Genomic DNA, 18,055 nt, shown 5'->3' on the forward strand with positions numbered 1-18,055 from the left:
CAGCCTGATTCTGCAGATGTTTCTGGGGCCTTTGCCCAAAGAGGTGACGTGACTTTGCTCCCAGAGCATTGAAACGGGAAGAGCCCTTTAACCATCGGCATCTGTGCTCAACTTACAGAAGGGAAGCTGATGGCCAGGGAGGCGTAGCCACTTGCCAGGGGCTCTTGGTCAGGCAGCCCTCAATTACAGAGAAAGAAGTTCAAACCAGTGGCTCTGGCCAGTTAAGAAGCCAGGCCATAGTCTAAAGACAGCAGAGGTTGCAAGCAGTTATTTAAAGGAGGTCTGAGGATCACAACTTTCATTAACATTATTTAGCAGGGGTGTCCTACTCACGGCCCAGGATGGCTATGAATGAGGCCCAACACAAAACTGTAAATTTACTTAAACTGTTATGAGATTTTTTTTGTGACTACATGTCACAGTGTATTCAATGCGTGGCCCAAGACAAGTCTTCTTCCAGTGTGGCCCGCAGATGTAGACAGTTGGACACCCCTGGCTGGGGCCTTGGCGCTGGAGAGAAGCAGTTCTAAGTGCCCGGCGGGTGGACAGGTGGGAAGGTGGCAGTCCCCTCCACTCCATTAAGTAAAGACCCCCTTCCCCAAACCCTCCGGGGGCTGCCTCGGTCCAGAGGAAGAGTGATGCTGGGGACCCAGAGGGCTGCGTCTCCACCGAGAACCATCAATAGCGTGAGAGCCGCACTCGATGGGCTTCCTCGCCAGGCCTGCAACATCTGTTGGGGGGGAGAAAGGAATTAAAGCGGGGAAGGGGGGAGGACTGGGTTTTTTGGAAACGTTTCCAGCGTCATTTGAGCACATTCTGTGGGAAGCCCAGGAGTTTGGAAGGGCTGCTGCGGCCTGGATGTATTTCCTGATTGGAAAAAAAAAAAAAAAAAAGGCAATATGATCAGCAAATCTAATTTCATAGTTATGCTGATGGTCGGCCCTCGGGAAACAGAGACACGGAATCCTAGAATGTCAGGGAACAGAAGGGCCTTGGGAATCGCTGTGTTCCAGGGTCCTGATGTTTTTTGGGCCTCGGATCCCCTAAGCAGGCCAGCGAAACTCGTGGACCCCTTCTAAGAAGAAAGTGCTTAAGTGCAGAAAATACAAAACAAAGGACGACAAGGAAAATCAATTCTATCGAAATACAGTTATGGAAGTACTCACAGATGTGATCTGCTCCTAGATATGCTTCTTTTTTAAAAAAAAAGATTTTATTTATTTATTTTTAGAGAGGGAAGGGAGGGAGAGAGAGAGAGAGAGAGAGAGAGAGAGAGAGAGAGAGAGAGAAACATCAATGTGCGGTTGCTGGGGGCCGTGGCCGGCAACCCAGGCATGTGCCCTGACTGGGAATCGAACCTGCGACACTTTGGTTCGCAGCCTGTGCTCGATCCACTGAGCTACGCCAGCCAGGGCTTGGATATGCTTCTTTATTAGTGCAGCTGATGACGAGACCTAGCAGCAGGTCTGATGACAACCTCAGTTTCACAGTGGCAACCAGCCTTAATGACCCATGTTGAAGCCTCTGCAGTACTATGACATGTCAATATCTGTGACAGGTACAGCCTGCTTGTCATCACAGTACTGGCTTCATTTATGAGGCACCTGGCAGGTACGAGGCCCTACGCCAAACACTTCCTGCACCATCACCTGCAGTTTTTCCCAGCAGCCCTGTGGTGGTAGGTGTTATTGCCCCGCTTGGCGCATGAGGAAACCAGGCTCTGAGAAGTCACTTGCCCAAGCTCTCCCAGGCAGTAGCATAAGAGGGCTGACATGCGGGTCTGCTGGGTTCCCCAGACCTGCCAAGAGGGACTGGAAAACCCTCTGACCTCTTGCTTTCTAACAGCTCCTTACAGTGCTGCTAGCTTGCCAGGCCCTGTCCCTGGTGCTAGGGACACAGATGGTTACGAGGCATGGGCCTTGCCTTTAAGAAGCTCTTTGCCGGGGGAGGCCAGGCATGTGAGCACCTAGCCCTGCGTTGTCTGACCCACAGCTGCCTTGTTCCTAGTTGCTTCCCCAGCACCTGGCCGAATGGCACGTGACAGAAGGGAGGGAGGGGGAGAAACTCCCACAGCAGACAGTGACCCTTTATCTGTAGACACAGAGAACCAGGCCAGCTTCCCCTGCCCCACATCAGGGACTCAGCTCCTGCCCATGCAGCGACCACTGTCAGGTGGTGACCATACTGCCCCCTCCCCGTGCTCTCTTGCCAGCCGGAGAGGAGCCAGTGTGCCTGCAGCTGTCAGAGCTGCTGCTCCACCCGGCCCACCAGGTGGAAGCCCTGGGCCTCTGCCCGCTGGCCTCCCGGCCCGGCCTCAGCTCCACCTGCAGGACAGGCCTGCCGGGATGTTCCGGGGTGGTGCCCCAGGGGGGTCCCAGAGGTGGGGGGCAGGGGAATGGGGCACTCGCTGTATGGCCCTTATTCATTAGGATCCTGTTTGGCTTCTTGTTTGAGGTTTATGACCCGCCTGCCTTCCAGGACCCAGCAACCCATAAATTTAAAGTAACTATGAAATTTGTTTCCCTGGGCCAGTCGAGCAGCAGCCTTTTAACAGAGCAGCTTTTCTTCCCTCCATCAGCCTCCTCTAAACGTCTGACTGCTCCCTTGTGGGGAGCTCAGGCCTCTGTCTTAACCCCATGCCCTTTAAAATAAGTTAGAATGGGATGGGAGGGGACGGACATTTACTGAGTGCCTGCGTGCGCCACCCATTATCTGTAGGACTCAGAGCAACCCCGGGTGTAGGCAGGGACCTTTACCGAGAGCCCTGCATTCTGCAGATGAGACTCAGAGAGCCTCTGTGATTTGTGCATGCACCAGAAGAGTCAACGACAATGGTGTAGATAAAATGCCAGGGGCCAGCCATTGTTATTCACATTGCTGCCGTCTGAAAATGCTCTAACTTATTTTCCTTAAAGTAAGTTGTTGCAAAAGTCAAATACTCAGTTATTTTCTGTGGCTTCTTAGCCATGACCTCATGCCTCGTGTGTCACTCTCTCCCCTCGCACCTCAACCCTGGAGGGTCTCTGAGCCCAGACAGCCAGGACCCTCCACGGCAGTAATGGTGCCGAGGGACCAGGGAGATCTGTGCCCGCTCACAGCCACGTGCGCTGGAGGCCGTGGTGGGAGGACCGGGTGCCTTTGGAACCTCGCAGCCCCAGGCTGCCGCACACAGGGCCCTGGCCCGAGGTGCCACTTTAAAACCGCCCCTGAGACCCACGGAGCTAAGCCTTTAGAAGTGGGTGTCACTCTGTCACTTTAGTTGGCTGACACGTTGGCGCTTCACTGGCCGAGGGCCCAGTTTCTGACCTATTTTGGATCAGGTTCAAGGCCTCCTTTCTGAATACAGTTTGGGGACAGGGAGCAGACAGTATGGGACAAACCCACTCACCCCTCAGTCTTTCCTCATTCTCCCAGAAAGTCTTGGCTGCAGACCTGGGTTCTCCCAAAGGCCGTTTGTGCCCCCTGAACCACGCGAGACCGTCTCCAGCTTGAATTTTCCGCCGCAGAGAAGGGTGTGGGGTCTGGACAGGGAGTCATCCACCTTCCTGGGTGGCTCCCCTGGGCTCCTCGGCCTGGCTGTGCCCGCTTCTGCCTGCTCAGGGCAGCAGCGAGGCTCGCAGCCGCCTCGGAGAGCCCCTGGAACACAGAGGCAAGTTATCACCCAGTGGAGTTAAAAAGGGCAGCCGGAACCACAGTGCGTGCGCACGCGCGCCCTTTTACAAAGGAGAGGAAGCCTTTCACAAGACAGTAAAAAGGCCTCCACTTCCCAGATTTCAATCAGGTCTTTTGGCAGAGGCTGGTAGTGTATTTCTGTCCTGGCCAGCGCGTTTGTTTCTCTCGCTGAAACAGCACCAGAGCCCCGCGAAAGATGGGGACAGATTTCTCACAGACGGGCCTCTCTGCCCAGCACAGCGCACGGGCCTCCCCCCACCCCACCGCCCTCCCAACGTGGCTGTCTCCCAGCCGGATTCTGGCGCGGGAGGACTGCGCGGCGCTCCCGGGGATGCTGGCAGCGGCCCCACCGCTTGGCTCCGAAATGAGAACCATCTGGTGGAGTGAGGGAAGTCAGGACAGTGCCGGGAGAGAGGCAGCTCTCTCGGTGGCAGCTCCAGGCCGGCAGGATTACCAGGCACGAGGCAGGGGACACAGGGGAGAGGAGCCCCAGAGGAAGGAAGCCGCGGGGAAGTTGCCTTTGAAACTCAGCACGCCCCTGGATTCACGTTGCTTCCTCCTTTCTGTTGCTTTCACAAATGTTTCTTCCAGGGACTTCTGGGATTCATTGGTCTGGTCGGGGAGCCAGGAACCGTGGGAGAAAAGGTAAGCTGTGTTGAGGGGAACGTGCAGACAAACAGAGCTCGTGTTTTGCAATTTGAAAAAGACGAGGGGGCCAGTTGACCTGGGGGTTTCGGACTTCTTTCTCCTGTTCTCTCCTCGTTGCCTTGGCATCCGGACCCTCAAAGAACCCTTGTCCCTCTTGTAGCCGAGGCTCAAAGAGAGGAGGCAGCTCGCTCAAGTTCACCCAGGCAGGAAGTGGCAGAGCTGGGATTTGAACCAGGTTCGGTACTCAAGACCACACTGTGCTTGCTAAGCCATTCTGCCTTGTGCTGGCACCCAGCTCACCAGTAGCCTGTGGTTTCCCACTTCCGCCCACAGGCCCTGGAGGGCACCTGCTTTCCTCATGTAGGCTTCTCTCATTTCCAGGCAGGCCTCAGGAGGAGCCAGTGTCCTTCCTAGTGGGTAGGTGGAGAAACAGGTCCAGAGAGGAGCAGCGTCTACCCCCACCTGCCCCCACCTGCCTGTCCAGGCTTATCATGAGCCTCCCTCCTCCTCACTCCCTGTATCCTACACCCTCCAGCTGCTGCATTTTTCTCCTCCTTGTCCTTCCCCTTTTCCTCCTCTCCCTCTTTTTTTTTTCCAATTTGACTTTTTATTTTGAAATAGAGAGTCACGAGAAGTTGCAGAAAAAGAAATAGTGCAGAAAAAGAAATAGTACAGAAACAGCCAGTGTGCCTTCTCCCCTGCTGCCTTCAGCGGTGACATCTTGCATAACAACAGTGCGATGTCAAAGCCAACTCTGCCTTCTCTTGTCGTCAGAGGTTCTACAGACCTTGCCGGCAGGTCCTGCAGCCGGGAACGCCTTTCCCACTCCCGCCCTCTCCACCCTCCTTGCCTAAGGGACTCTCGGTTTTCCCTTACCTCTCAGGTCCAGCTACACTTCCTCAGGGACTCCTTCCCCAGCACATCCCCGCAGCCACGTGGGGCAGATCCCGTGCTGCAAAGCCTTAGCGGCCGAGAGCCACTCTGTCACTGTGGTACCCCAATTTATATCTGTTTTGGTAACTTGTGTCCCTCCCCTCCCAGAACTCAGGTCTCCCTCCCTGTCAGCAGGATCTGTCTATTTCTACTCTCTCTTCTGGGTCCTATATATCGTGCCTGGCACATAGTAGGTGCACAGTAAATGTTTGCTGCTGGGTGGGTGAGTACAAGAAACGGGGCCTTGCAAAAGCAGCCAGGATTTGAACCCAGAGCCCCTGCCTTCCAGCCATAGCTGTGGGCGGCACGCGCCATGTGCAGGTCTGCCAGGATGGGTTGAGAGGGAAAGAGGTGCACCTCTGGTTCTTCTAGGTTTGGGCAGCGGGTGGGGAGAGTGAAAGAAATGCCTTCCCTTGCCTGCTGCACCTCAGCATGCCCAGCCAGGGGATGCCAGGCCTAACGAGGACCATGTGACGTGGGCCCAGCTCAAAGGGGACGTGTAATTACTGTATCCTTAATCAGGACGGTCCTTGCCAGAGGGAGCCCATGGTGGGGTACGCTGTGGCAGAGGTGAGGCCTCCTAGGACTTGCCGGGGTTCTTGAGTTCTGCTGAGTGAAGTTACAGACCCCCACTCATCCCCTGTCCCACCCAGGAGTGATGTGTCCGTGAGCCGGAAAGGGACTCTCTATAGACCTTGGGCAAGTCCCTGCCCCTATTTGGCCTCCGGAAGGCCGTCTGTACCGTCCTCTGTACCTGCCCCCCGCCCAGAGCCACCCCACAGCTGTGACTTTTCTGAATTGTTGTCTCCATCACAGGGTGACCGGGGCACGATGGGACCCCCAGGAGCGCCTGGACCCAAGGGGTCAATGGTAAGGAGCCAGTCTGCACCCCTTTGCCCTCTCCTGCCATAGCCGTGGGGACAGCTGTGCTCTGCCTGCCTCTGCCTGCCCCAGGCGTGCAGGGTGATTTGCTCCTTCTCCCTCCGGGGGGCCCGGCTGCTGCCCCGTGTCCAGGGCTGGGGCTGAGCCAGCCCAGGTGGGACTGGAGGAGGAAGAGGCACCTTCCACCGCTGAGTCCCTCCTTTTCTTCTCTCTGAGTAGGGTCATCCTGGAATGCCAGGTGGAGTCGGGACCCCTGGAGAGCCTGGACCCCCGGTAAGCAAAGCCCTCATGTTCCTTGGGCTCAAATCCACTGTCAGGTAAGGATGAGGAGTCCAGGCCTCAGAGTCAGACAGACCAGGGTTCAAGTCCCAGCGGCACTCCTCCCTGGCTGCGCTGGCAGAGCAGACCACTGAACTCTGAGCGTAAATTACGCTCAGCTGGAAAACAGAGACGATAGTCACGGTCATGACAGTGTGATGGCTCGAGGCAAACGAAACCACGCAGCTGATGTTCATTACACAGTGATGTTCATTCCACGGGGGCATCTGGGTCATTGTCACCATTATGGCTTTGTCCCTTTACTCGGGAAATACTGTGCCATCTGTGCCCGGGGCCTCGCCAGGAGCGGGGGGTGTGGCCATCAACAAGGCAGAAAGTTGTCCCTGTCTGTCCTTTAGGAGCTTATATTCTGGCTTGGGGGGTACGGGGGGAGGACCCGATAAACAAGAAATGCCTGCTGTGGGGGGAGGAGGGCAGAAACTAGAAATGCTGAGGACAAGTAGCTAAGGGTCAGAGCCGAGGATGCAGGGGTCCTGGGCTCCCTGTGATCACTGAGGAACCTGGGATCTTCCTGAGGGTCCCAAGGCAGGGGCGGGTGGGAGAGGCAGGAGGGCTGGGGGAGCGGTGTCGTAGGAGCACCCAAGTTCAGGGGCCCCTTCACTCCTCCGATGTAGGGCGATGTAGGGGTAGGGAGAGCTGGCTTCCTCTAGAGCACGGGAGCCTGTCCTTCTGCCTCCACTGGTGGAGGCTGTGGCAACTGTCAAGGGCACACACCTGAGTCAAGGCCAGGGCTCAGGGCTGGGAGCCCACTCCGGGAGGCAGGGGGTGCACTGCAGGCAGGTGGAAAGGGTGTGGGGAGAGGAGGCCAAGCCTGGTCAGAATCCCCGAGCAGGACTGGGGGATGATGCCCAGGTTCCTTCAAAGCCCAGACTGAGGGGCTCCCTAGAGTCTGATGAAGGAGGGCACGAGAGCCTTCGAAGGTCTGAACCCCAGGAAAGTGGGCACACACCAGGTCTGTGTGCCAGCTATGGAAGCAAGCCCCACTGAGTCCCCAAACTTCTGCATGTGCCTACTACATGAGGGGCCTGTGCTCGGCTCCGGAGACACAAAAGTGGTGAGAAGCAGACCTGCTCTCAGGAGTCGCACTGTCTAGTGGGAATGCCAAGTATAAACACCCTCTCGCTCATTAACAGTCCTTTACTGAGCACCTACTATGTGCTGGTGCCAGGCAAGTCACCATCATCCAAACTCAGAGGTGCCTGGCACCAGGGGGCTCTGTCTGCCCCCCACGATCCTTTTGATGAAGTGGAAAACACGTGGGGTACAGAGTTGGGACCAGAAGCCAGCACTCTGGGCCCCCAGGGGTGTGTTTTTCCCGGTTCATGAGGAGGAGGAGAAGCCACATCTGGCCTGGGGCTAGCGGGGCTGGTTGCAGGCCGAGGCACCCTGCTTGGAATCCAAGGGTCCCAGCCACCCAACCCAAAGGCTACTGTCCTCCCTCCCTCCCTCCCTCCCCAGTGTTCACAGGACCTGAGTACCAGGCCCAGGAGACTCCCCTAGAAATAGAGGGATTAGAACCCATCAGCGTGGGAGGTGCCCAGGGTCAAAGCCCAAGTACAAGGATGCTAGGGACCATTATCAAGTTCTAGCTCCTGTGCCCTTGGACTTCAGCCTCCCTGGGCCTTAGTCTCCCCATCTGTCCAGTGGGAAGAAGAAAGCCTGGAAAGGAGTTGCTGGGACAAAATGGAAGGCCAGTGGGAGGTGGGCAAACGGTGGAGACACCTAGGCAGCGCACAGAAGGAAGGTGCTGGCCCCTGAATCCCCTGCCTCCGCGGCCCCGCTGACCTCCTCCTGACCTCCTCCTGCCCCGTTTCCTCCATGCTTCCACGTGTTCGATGGGTTGGCCCAGACTGAGTGAGATCAGACAGATCCCAAGGTGGCCACTGACCCTTCACTGCTGCAGTGTGGGGCCGGTCCGCTTGACCTCTGCGGCTCCTTCCAGCCAGCTGGCTGCCCCTCGTGCCGCTGGGGAAGCAGGAGAGTGCAGAGGTCCAGAAACCCAAGCGCAGAATCAGACACGTGTGAGTCACGTGCTGGCTCCCCCACCCACCAGCTGTGTGCTTGTCAGCAACACTCATGGCTTCCCTGAGCCTCAGTCTCCCCGTCCGTAAGCCAGTGCAATACTCCCTTCATTATGAGACTGTTGAGAGACCAATGATACCGTTTATAACGTCATCACTTAGCAAACTACCTGCATATGCTGAGTGCTTCACAAGTGGTAGTAGTAATAATACTTACTACCTGTTAGCTACACTAATTGCCACAGTTATTAGTAAGACAATTACTAATACATTTCTGATGATGCTGTTCACACCAGATTGGCATTTTCTCACTTTTCCAGTCATTTTAACATCCGTGTTTCTCTGCAGTCCCTGAGGTCAGCCAAGATTATTATCTCCACGACTGGGGGAGGGGACGCAATGGAGCCCTGAGCCCTGCAGTTTCTGGCCGCTCCTTTAAGAGAGCACATGGCTACTCTTTACTGGGGACCTTCCAGGTTGCTATGTCTTCTCAGCAGCTCTCGGAGGCAGGAACTCTTCTCACCCCCATTTTTTAGTTGATGAAACTGAGGCCCAAAGAGTTTAAGTTACTTGCTAAAGGTCACAGAATTAGTAAGTAGCAGAGCCGGAACTTGAACCTAGGTCTCCGGTGGAGCAAGCAGTTGGCTGATTTAAGCACTCCTCCACTCTACTGCCTCTGCATCAAGACTTGGCTCCTGAAATTTCCCAGTAACACATTGCATGCCTTCTGCCATCTGAGATCCCTCCATAAAACGATCCATCCGTTTTCACCCAGTCTCTGTGTTCACCACCATCCAGGAGTCAGATCTGCCTGCTTATTGGGCCAAGCCCGGGCTCCCACCCTGCTTACTCTGCTGAGAAGGGGTCAGGCTGAGACCCAGCCCCTCACATCAGCAGCAGTTGGAGGGTCTGCGCCCCTTGAGGCCGAGGCCGTAGGGAGAGAGAGATGGAGGGAGCTGGAAGAATTTTTCCCGAGGTCACAAACAGAGCTGGGCCTCTCCTTGGTATTCGGAGGGGGCTGAGGCCGACTCTTCCTTGTAAAAGGGGCACGCCTTGTCTGGGACTGGCCGTGGAGCCGGGAGGCTCCTGCAGCTGTCGATGGGGTCCTGGCCAGCCATAGGGTGCAGTTGCTGCTTGATGAGTACAGCTGGGGCTGGGACCCGGGGAGGGGAATTGGGCAGTGAGCCTGCCTGCTTCCTCTCTCTGCCTTCTCTCTCTCCCTCCCCACCTTCTTCTGCCCTCTCGAGTTGTTTGCATATTCATCATTCCTTCTACCGATTTCTAAATCTATGTCATGGGCCTGTGCTGGCCCAGGTGCTCAGAATTCCAGGAACAAAGCCAGTCCGGCCCATGTCTTCTGTCCCTCCCTCCCTGACTTCCTGGTGCCTCTTCTCCTTCCAACATCAAACCAAGAGACTGGGCATCCTCCTAGGGCCAGGCCGGTTCCCTTCTCTGCCTCCCCCCACCTCCACTTCTCCACTCAGCCTCTCCAGCCCACTCTTGACCCTCCCTTCCCACACAAGCTCCCCCCCCCCCCCCCCCCTGGGCTGTGGTCTGGTTCTCCCCCCTGCAACCCCAGGGCTCTGTCTAGGCTCTCAGGTAGCTCTCAGGTGATACTTGGGGACAGGGGCAAGGACAGAACTTGGGATGCCACATTCTCTTTACTAATGGGGGGAGGAAAGAAGAAATGGGAATTTAAGGAAACCTTTTTTTCAGAACTACCATGTAGCTTCTGATGGTGGATTTTGAGAAAGAGAAGGAAATGGGTCCCACAGGGAGGTCCGTCCCCACTAAGGATTCCTAGGAAGGGCTGAGGCCCCCCCGTGGAACCCAGGGCAGACTCCTGCTTGAGGTTGCAGCCTATCCCCTGACTCTCCTAATGGGACAGATTGCCCCACTGTGCCAAACCCTTTAATACGAAGGCTGTGGAGTCCGGGCAGGGGGCTACTGCCCCTGAGGCCAAGCTTCGCCCCTCACTACTGGCCCTCGGTGTTGCACTCGGTCCCTTAAAAAGGGCTTCTCCAAACACTCTCCTCCCACAGGGCCCTCCGGGATCTCGAGGCCCGCCAGGCATGAGGGGAACAAAGGGACGCCAGGTAAGTGGGGCCCAGCCCCCCGGGGGCTGACACTGGTCACCTGCGGAGAGACCACCTCCTATACCTTGCCCCCTGCCCAGTCCTGAGATCGTTGACCTTCACCGCACCAGGCAGGGTTCCAGGCTCACTGTAGCACCCCACCCCAGGCACCTTTCCCAGCCCATTTCTGACCACCAGACCTTGCCAACTAGCGGGCGCAGACGGGCTCTTGTCCCTTCATTCACTCAACTGCCTTTTACCCACACCTGCTCTGTGTGGGCCGCTGGTGGAGGCTCCGTCGGTGCCACAGAGACCAGGACTAGTGTGATGCCTGTCTGCCCTTATGACTCAACCAAGTTGGCCGAAGGGACAGTTTCGGGTCATGAGCATGTCATCAGTGGAAGCGTAGGGCAGCTTGGGAGCCTGGAGGAGGCACCTCACCTGGACAGGGTACCAGGGAAGGCTTCAGGGAGGGGGCAGTGCTTGAGCGATGCCGGACTCCAGGCAGAGGGAAAGCTCTAAGGCAAGAGAAGGTGTGGCATGTTTAGGGATCCCCATGGGTTCAAGGGAGAAGGATGAGACCAAGAATTAGCAGGTACCAAGCAAAGCAGGACCTCAAACACCAGAGCTAGGCTTGTGGGCTATGCTCCAAGGGTAGTGGGGAGCCATGGAGAGTTTTAAGCAAGGACTGGCCTTAGCATGATAGCAAAGGGTAATTGCTAGTACTCACTATGTGCCAGGTACCATCTTATCACATATATTAACCCATTCAATCTTCAATGCTACCATGTAAAGTAGGTGCTATTCTTATTTCTATTTTACAGGCAAGGAAACTAAAGCACAGAGAGAGAGGTTAAACCACTTGCCTCAAGTTGCAGAGCTAGAAAGTGCAGAGCTGGGATTCAAACCCAGTGACTCTGGATGTTTTGCATACTGCATGCAGCCTTACTTTCAGTCACAGGGAGGACAACTGGTGCACAGGTGCCTGGCCATGTAGCCCTGTAGCCCTGTAGCCCTTTAAAAAGGAAACGAGACGGCCCAGGTAGCGTAGACAGCCCAGGCCTGCTAGCCGAGTGCCACACAGGGCTTCTGTGATAGTTATGCTCCTCTTGGCTGAATTTCAAGTGGTTTTAAATTTTCCCCTGAACCAGATGGCCTGAGCAGTCGGCCTGGGAAAGCAGGGATTAAGAGGCATTCCTCTGGCCCGGCTGGGCCCCTCCCAGCATGTCCTGGGTCTATGAAAGTGGCCCACAGCCCATTGACAGCCAGGTCCAAACCTTGAACTTGTGCACATTTCCTTCTGGAAGCCTCACTAGCTGGACGGTGAGCTCCCCTGGCCCAGGCCCTGCCCCCTCCCTGCAGATGGAAGGCTCAGGCCCCCCTTTCTGCCCCCCTTCCCCAGTGGGGGGAGGAATGTATCTCCTGCTTGAGGAAACCCAGGCTCCCAACCACATCAAAGTCTAAGGCCGGGGGAGGGGAGCTTCAGGACCACGTGCCCCTCCCCCCTGCTGGGTTCGGCAGGAATGCAAAACCTGTGGGATCTGACAAGATTAAAAGTAAAACAATTTAAATGCCCATCTAAAGGTTGATATGATTCTAATGTAGGTGCAGTACCACCTATCCTATGTGTGAAATATAGTAATTACTCATTACTCAAAATACCTAAGAGCAAATATAAGGTACTTTTTAACAGCAAACTAGTAAATCCTGGCGTAGTATGTATTTCTAGCCTGAGTTTTCATCTTTTCATTGGTTGTTTGAAGTCTCTGTTCTGAGGAACATTTTATTAAAAATACATTTTTTTTAAACCTGTGGGATCTGTCCTCTGGGTCCCCAGCCTACGAGGCCACTGTTGGCCATTGCAAAGATGGAGTCAGTACTGAGGACAGTGGGGGACCTAGAGAGGCTCCCCCTGTGCTACTAAAAATCTCAATCCCATCTCCGGGCCCCTGAAGATCCTGGCTTGTTCTGTGACCTTAGCAAGGCCTTGCTGCTATCCAGGCCTCAGTTTCCCTATATGTGCCATGGACAATGGACTTGGAGCTCTGTCTGCAAGGCCCTGCCTGCTTCTCTGCCCATGTGCAGATGGGTCCTGCTGTCCCCCACCCCCCAAGTCTCCTACCCTCCTGCCCTGGGAATCATGAGAACTAAGGAATGGAGGCCAGAGGCAGGATGGGGCCCTGAGCCCTCTGCTCTTGGTAGAATTGCAGACAGAGCCTGGGTCTCTGGGCCCCAGCTGAACGAGTGGGAGCTCTGAGGTCAGACAGGTGTAAGGGTGAGTCTCAGGGTTCCTAGTTATCAGCCCTAGGACCTCAATGCAGTGCATTAACCTCTCTAAGGCTTGGTAGCTGATGTCAGGAAGAGGTTATAAGGAGCCAGAATTTGAACTCCAGTCAGCTGGATGCACACTTTTATTCACCACTACCAGTCACTGTGTATCAGTGTGGAAGTGAGCTCCCCGTCACAAGAAATATGCAAGTCTAGGCCTACAAGAGACTGCCAGGAAGGCCACGTGTGCAGGGTGGGGCCGAGTGAGGGAGAAGACCATGGGAGACTACACTCTCCCTCCACCTACCCATATTGAGGGAGCTGGGAGGACTCTGAGATTCAAGTGCTGCCACTGCATTCTGGTCCTGTGAGGGGGGCTTAGAGACCAGCAGACCTGGCCCTGAATCCTGACTTCTCCTCTGTGAGCCTCCAATTTTCCCCTGTGAAATGGGTCGGCAGCAGAACCAACCTTAGGGGATGGCCATGGGGATTAGGCCCCCTCATGAGCACCTCCCACAGGTCAGCTCCGGACAGGCAGCCGTGCGTAGGGTGCGCTTGGTGTGTATTCATTCCCTCTGTCAGCCACCTCTTTTTCACAAAGCTGCGATTGGCCAGATTTTCTATCCCAGGCAGAGGCTCCTCCCACCAAGCCCCAGCTGTGACTTCAGACATCTTCCTGGGCAGTGGCTCCAAGAGAGCAGACTTGTGGCTCTGAGAGAAATCCAGGCCCGCCTCCAGCAGGGCAGCACAGCTGTGTTCATTTGGGGAAGGAAGGAGGACCTGCAGGACACGGGTCAGCTGCAGAGTGGCCAGAGCGAGGGTGCGAGGGGGTGTGGCTGCCTTTGTCCTCTGCCTGCACAGCGGGAAGCGAGGCGAAGGTAGCTGGGGCCTGTGGCCTCCTTCTCCCTCCAGACAGGAAGGTTGGTCCTCTTTCTCCTGAGCTTCCAGAGCTCTCTGGTGTGCCCAGGGAGCAGAGTCCCCTGGGGAACAGGGATCATAGACGTTGTCTTCTCTAACACCCCGTCCCAGCGCAGAGCCATCCTGGCAGGCTCTCCTAGGCCCTGACCTGAACACATGCGGTGACGGGGAGCTCACTCTCACACTGACGAACAGTGACAGGCGGTGGGGAGCCATGCGCATCTGGCTGGCTGACTTGGTTGAAATTCTGGCTCCTCTGCTTACTGGCTGTGTGACCATAGGCTGTTTCTTTATGTGTAAATGAGGATGCTAGCTTTCACTGTTGCTGCTACTGCTGTTGTTGTCACTGTTATTACTTCTCCAGAAAGGCCTTGATTCCTGGGATAAACAGGGTGCTGTGTGATTCAGGCCAAGCCCTTGACCCTTCCGGGCCTCTGCTCCACTCCCAGAGCTCTTCCTTTCTGGGGGGGGGGGCGGGGGCGGTTATGCCTCAGTGAGAGACAGGCCGGAGGCGAGACGACATCTCTCGGAAAGGCCCAGATGCCCACCCTTCTGCTTAGCCTCTGTTCTGGCTCCCAGGACCCAGGATGTCCCACCCCCATCTGGCTCTATCTCCACCAGGCCCCTGTCAATGAACCGGGGGTTCAGTCTAACATACGGTCTGTAGTGTCTACCTGAAACTGAGGCCCAGAGAGGGGAAGGGGCTTTCCTGGGGTCACACAGCAAGCTGGCAGCAAAACCAGAACTTGCACCCCCATAGCCTGTAATCAAACCTCGTCTTGGACCTGTGAAGACCCTTAGCTGGTTCTACACATCATGATATAAGCTGCCTGTTCTGGGGAAGGGGCTGCATCCAGATTCACTGAGCCATTCCTCTGCGTCCCTGACCCTTGGGAGCCTGCAGCCTCCTCTGGCAGAGGCAGGTTTTAATGAGCACTTACTATATAGGCCAGGTGCTGAGCTGCCCATGGGCATTATAAAAGAGTTCTCATCCCCATTCCTGAGATAACTGAGGCTGAGCAAGGAGCAATCCCTTGTCCCTAGGACGGGACATTTCCAGAGCACCACCGTGCCTAGCGCTGGACCCCCACTGGGCTCTAGGCTCGGGGATGCTGGGAACAAAGGCTCCCAGATCAACCACCAAACCACCCAGCTGCAGCCCCCACCCCCTCAGGGCCTCCCATCCCAGCTGATGTAGTCAGTGAGACGCTATTTAGGGCTGTGGCATGGAGCTGAAGCAGCCAGAGCCCTGAGCAGCAGATAAGAGCAATTGTCACTTTTTCCAACTCAATTATTAATGGAAAACTTCCTTGTTCAGTTTTTAAGTAATGTCTCCTTTCATTTTCTCATCCCTCATCTCCCTGCCACCCAGGCACTTCCCTGGCCCCCTTTAGTGGCCGGTCCACAAGCTCCCAGGTGGGGTGGGCAGCCTCTCTTTGTCTCTCCAGCACAGCCTCTCCGCCCCCCACAGAACGGATACTGCAGTATTCTCCATGGGGGCCTTTCCTAGGGCGCCCTCTCCCGTCTGCGTCCCATCCCGTGGAGGGGAAACACGGGGCGGCGGCGGAGCCCTGGAAGGGATGCCAGCTGCCAATGTGCTAAAGAGACCTCAGACAATTCACTTCCCTTGGCCCCCGTGTTCCCATTTGTGCAGCGGGGGCAAAGGGCAGTTCCACCTGCCCCGGAGACCTTCCAGCTCTCAAAAGACCAAGAATTTTGTCTCGAGGCTCAGACCTGAGTCCAGAACCCCAGGGAACAGCTGTCGGACTCATGCCCTGCTCCTGTCCCCTCCTCACGTGAGCTAGGCCAGATGAGCTGGGACAGCTGGCTGGAGAGGGAGCTGTGGCCACAGGCAGACCCTCTCCAGGTCCTTCTCTGTCAGTGTCCCCAGGGGCTGTGGTTCACATACCTGCTTATGCCCAAGTGTGTCTGGGGAAAACATGCGACAGCAGAGTCCGGAGACCTGGCTGTGAGGACTTGGCCATTGGTCTCTTGGCTCTGGGCCTCAGTCTCCATGTCTGTGAAATGGGTTGGCTGGCCACCTACCCATGGCCTCTTTAAACAGTGTTTAAAGGCACCACTGACCCCATTCTGGAGTAGTAAGGCCTCTAGTGGAGTGCACCCATGGGAGCCCTCTGCAGAGCCAACCCAGCAGACACGCTGCACAGGGGTGGCCTGCCTCAGGGTGGGCGTGAGCAGGAAATGCTAGGAGAGGAGAGAGCCTCAGGCTCTGTAGGGAAAAGCCCAAGGCTCCGGCCAGCCCCGCCCTCCTGGTTCCCAGCCCGAGGGAGACCCCTGCTGTCCACTGTGCTAGTCCCTTTTCCCTGTTCCAGGGCCCCCGAGGACCAGACGGACCAGCTGGGGAGCAGGGGCCCCGGGGTCTGAAGGTATGAACCCCCATGTCCTGCCCGTCCTCTCCCTTCCCATACCAAGTCAAGAATCCAGGGAGCAGGGCTCACACCCTCCTCAGCACGCAGCCCCTCGGGGGCAGCCAGGAGTCCCTGTAGGAGAGGCTGTAGGGTAGCTCCTGAGAGCTCATCCAGCCACTCCTGCCCTCCCCCAACTACAGGCACACACACACACACACACACACACACACACACACCACTAAGCAGCAAGCGTGGGGGCAGGGAAAGGGAGAAGGAGCTCTGAGACCAAGAGTGAGAATGAGCAAGAGCCTGTGAATGAGAGAGAGTGGGAAGCGTGAGAGTGAGGAGGAACCACTCGTGGCCCCTGGCCCCGTTCCCCGGACCCCAAACCCTTCCAGGGCCCCTGAGAGGCGAGGCTGCTTCTAGCCCTTTCAGGCACACGTGGTTCTTGGTTCTCAACTCAGAGCACCTGAGGCGAGCCACGCCCCTTGTTGGGCCTTCGTTTCCCCACCTGCCCATTGTGGAGAAGGGTGGATCCTATGGTTTGTTATATCTCCCGTGGGAGTGTGGGCCCCCCCTCTGTCAAGGGGCCTCCCAGGTACCCTCTCCACCACCGAGTGCTTTGCTTCCCGCAGGGCCCTCCAGGACCGCAGGGCAGACCGGGCCAGCCTGGGCAGCAGGTACGTCAGGCCACGGCTGCCAGCCCCCTGCCCCACTCCCTGCTTTGTGACATGTGCCTCTAATGAACCCAAATGTGCTTCCAGGGCGCACCTGGTGAGCGAGGGCATGTGGGCGCCCGAGGCTTTCCCGTGAGTAGCGCTGGTTCCTGAAATTCTGTGGGCTGTGTGGGAAGATAATAGCGCCTTAGCCAAGTTCCCGTCCTGCTGTGGAAACTCCGGTTTCTTGTTGCCGCTCCCTGCACTGAAGACCCTCCAGCCCGCCTCTTTCCCTGGGACTCAGCGACCCCATCGTCACCCAGCAGAGGGCGGGGGTGGGGGTAGGACCTCATAAGCTGAGATGGCTTGACTGAGGCCAAGGGGACAAGCAGGGTGGAGAAGACTAACGTCACCTGTGCTTGTCCCTGCAGGGCATCCCGGGCCCTTCGGGCCCGCCAGGCACCAAGGGCCTCCCAGGAGAACCGGTAAGTGCCCTTCCCCTCCCTCCTTACATCTTTGCCCGGGCAGCTGGTGTGAGCCAGCCAGCGGTCACCCAAGGAGAGAAGTTGGAGAGGGACAATGCTGGGGTTGATGGGACAGCCTTGCATGTGGGAAGAGCGCTGGCTGGGGAGCTCAGGGGCTCTGAGTTGGGTCTAAGCCTCCAGCCTCAGTTTTCTCGCTGGTAACAGGGGAATAACAGTCCCTACATTGTCACCCTGTCGCGGAGATGAAAGGAACAAATGTGCAGAGAGTGCTCAGCGCCGTGAACAGGGAAGGGAAGGAGGGAGGGTGGGAATAAACTAACAAGCTGACTGGGAACTGCAGGGACCAGCTCGGCTGGAGGGGCAGGAGCCAGACCTGGGCGAGGGGAGGGGGCGCAGTCCGAGTGCTGGGGAGCCCCTCGAGGGGGCTGTGGAGTGGTGCTGCTGGGGGTGGAGAGGAGAGGGCGGGGTCTCCAGGGGCGCAGGAGGAAAAGCCACCAATGGGGCAGGGGGAGCATAGGAGGCTCCTGCCCCCCGGGCCACACTCTATTCTCACATCTTGAGGCCCAAGCAGATGTTGTTTTGAACAGTGGCTTGACCAGGGCCTGGGGTGGGAGTTTCCAGAAGTAGATCTGAGGTGGAAGGGCATGAAGGCAGAGGGAACAGAGTAAGCAAAGCTTCTGAGCTGGACGGCCTCTGAGCAGGGGAGGACCCCGCTGGGTTTTAAGTAGATGAACAGGAGAGTGTGCAGATGGATTGGAGGGTATGCTGGAGATACCAAGATCCTCAGCA

The 18,055-nt window shown here is 56.7% G+C and overlaps 1 protein-coding gene across 5 annotated transcripts in view; it reads left to right on the top strand.

Moving 5' to 3' along the window:
• COL27A1 (collagen type XXVII alpha 1 chain) overlaps positions 1 to 18,055 on the top strand; it is a 130,298-nt gene that overhangs the window by 75,515 nt on the left and 36,728 nt on the right. For 4 of the 5 annotated variants that reach the window (XR_004902320.1, XR_004902319.1, XM_036022114.1 and 1 more), the window contains exons 25-32: positions 4,264 to 4,317; positions 6,070 to 6,123; positions 6,355 to 6,408; positions 10,538 to 10,591; positions 16,090 to 16,143; positions 16,761 to 16,805; positions 16,890 to 16,934; positions 17,213 to 17,266. Coding sequence is in view for 3 of the 5 variants with exons in the window: in XM_036022114.1 (XP_035878007.1) it covers positions 4,264 to 4,317; positions 6,070 to 6,123; positions 6,355 to 6,408; positions 10,538 to 10,591; positions 16,090 to 16,143; positions 16,761 to 16,805; positions 16,890 to 16,934; positions 17,213 to 17,266 (414 nt within the window). In the remaining 2 variants the exon portion in view is untranslated. The remainder of the gene's footprint in view (positions 1 to 4,263; positions 4,318 to 6,069; positions 6,124 to 6,354; positions 6,409 to 10,537; positions 10,592 to 16,089; positions 16,144 to 16,760; positions 16,806 to 16,889; positions 16,935 to 17,212; positions 17,267 to 18,055) is intronic. The other variant, XM_036022115.1, reaches the window with a different exon arrangement.

Source organism: Phyllostomus discolor, chromosome 3 (assembly GCF_004126475.2).
Source record: "Phyllostomus discolor isolate MPI-MPIP mPhyDis1 chromosome 3, mPhyDis1.pri.v3, whole genome shotgun sequence".
NCBI lineage: Eukaryota > Metazoa > Chordata > Mammalia > Chiroptera > Phyllostomidae > Phyllostomus > Phyllostomus discolor.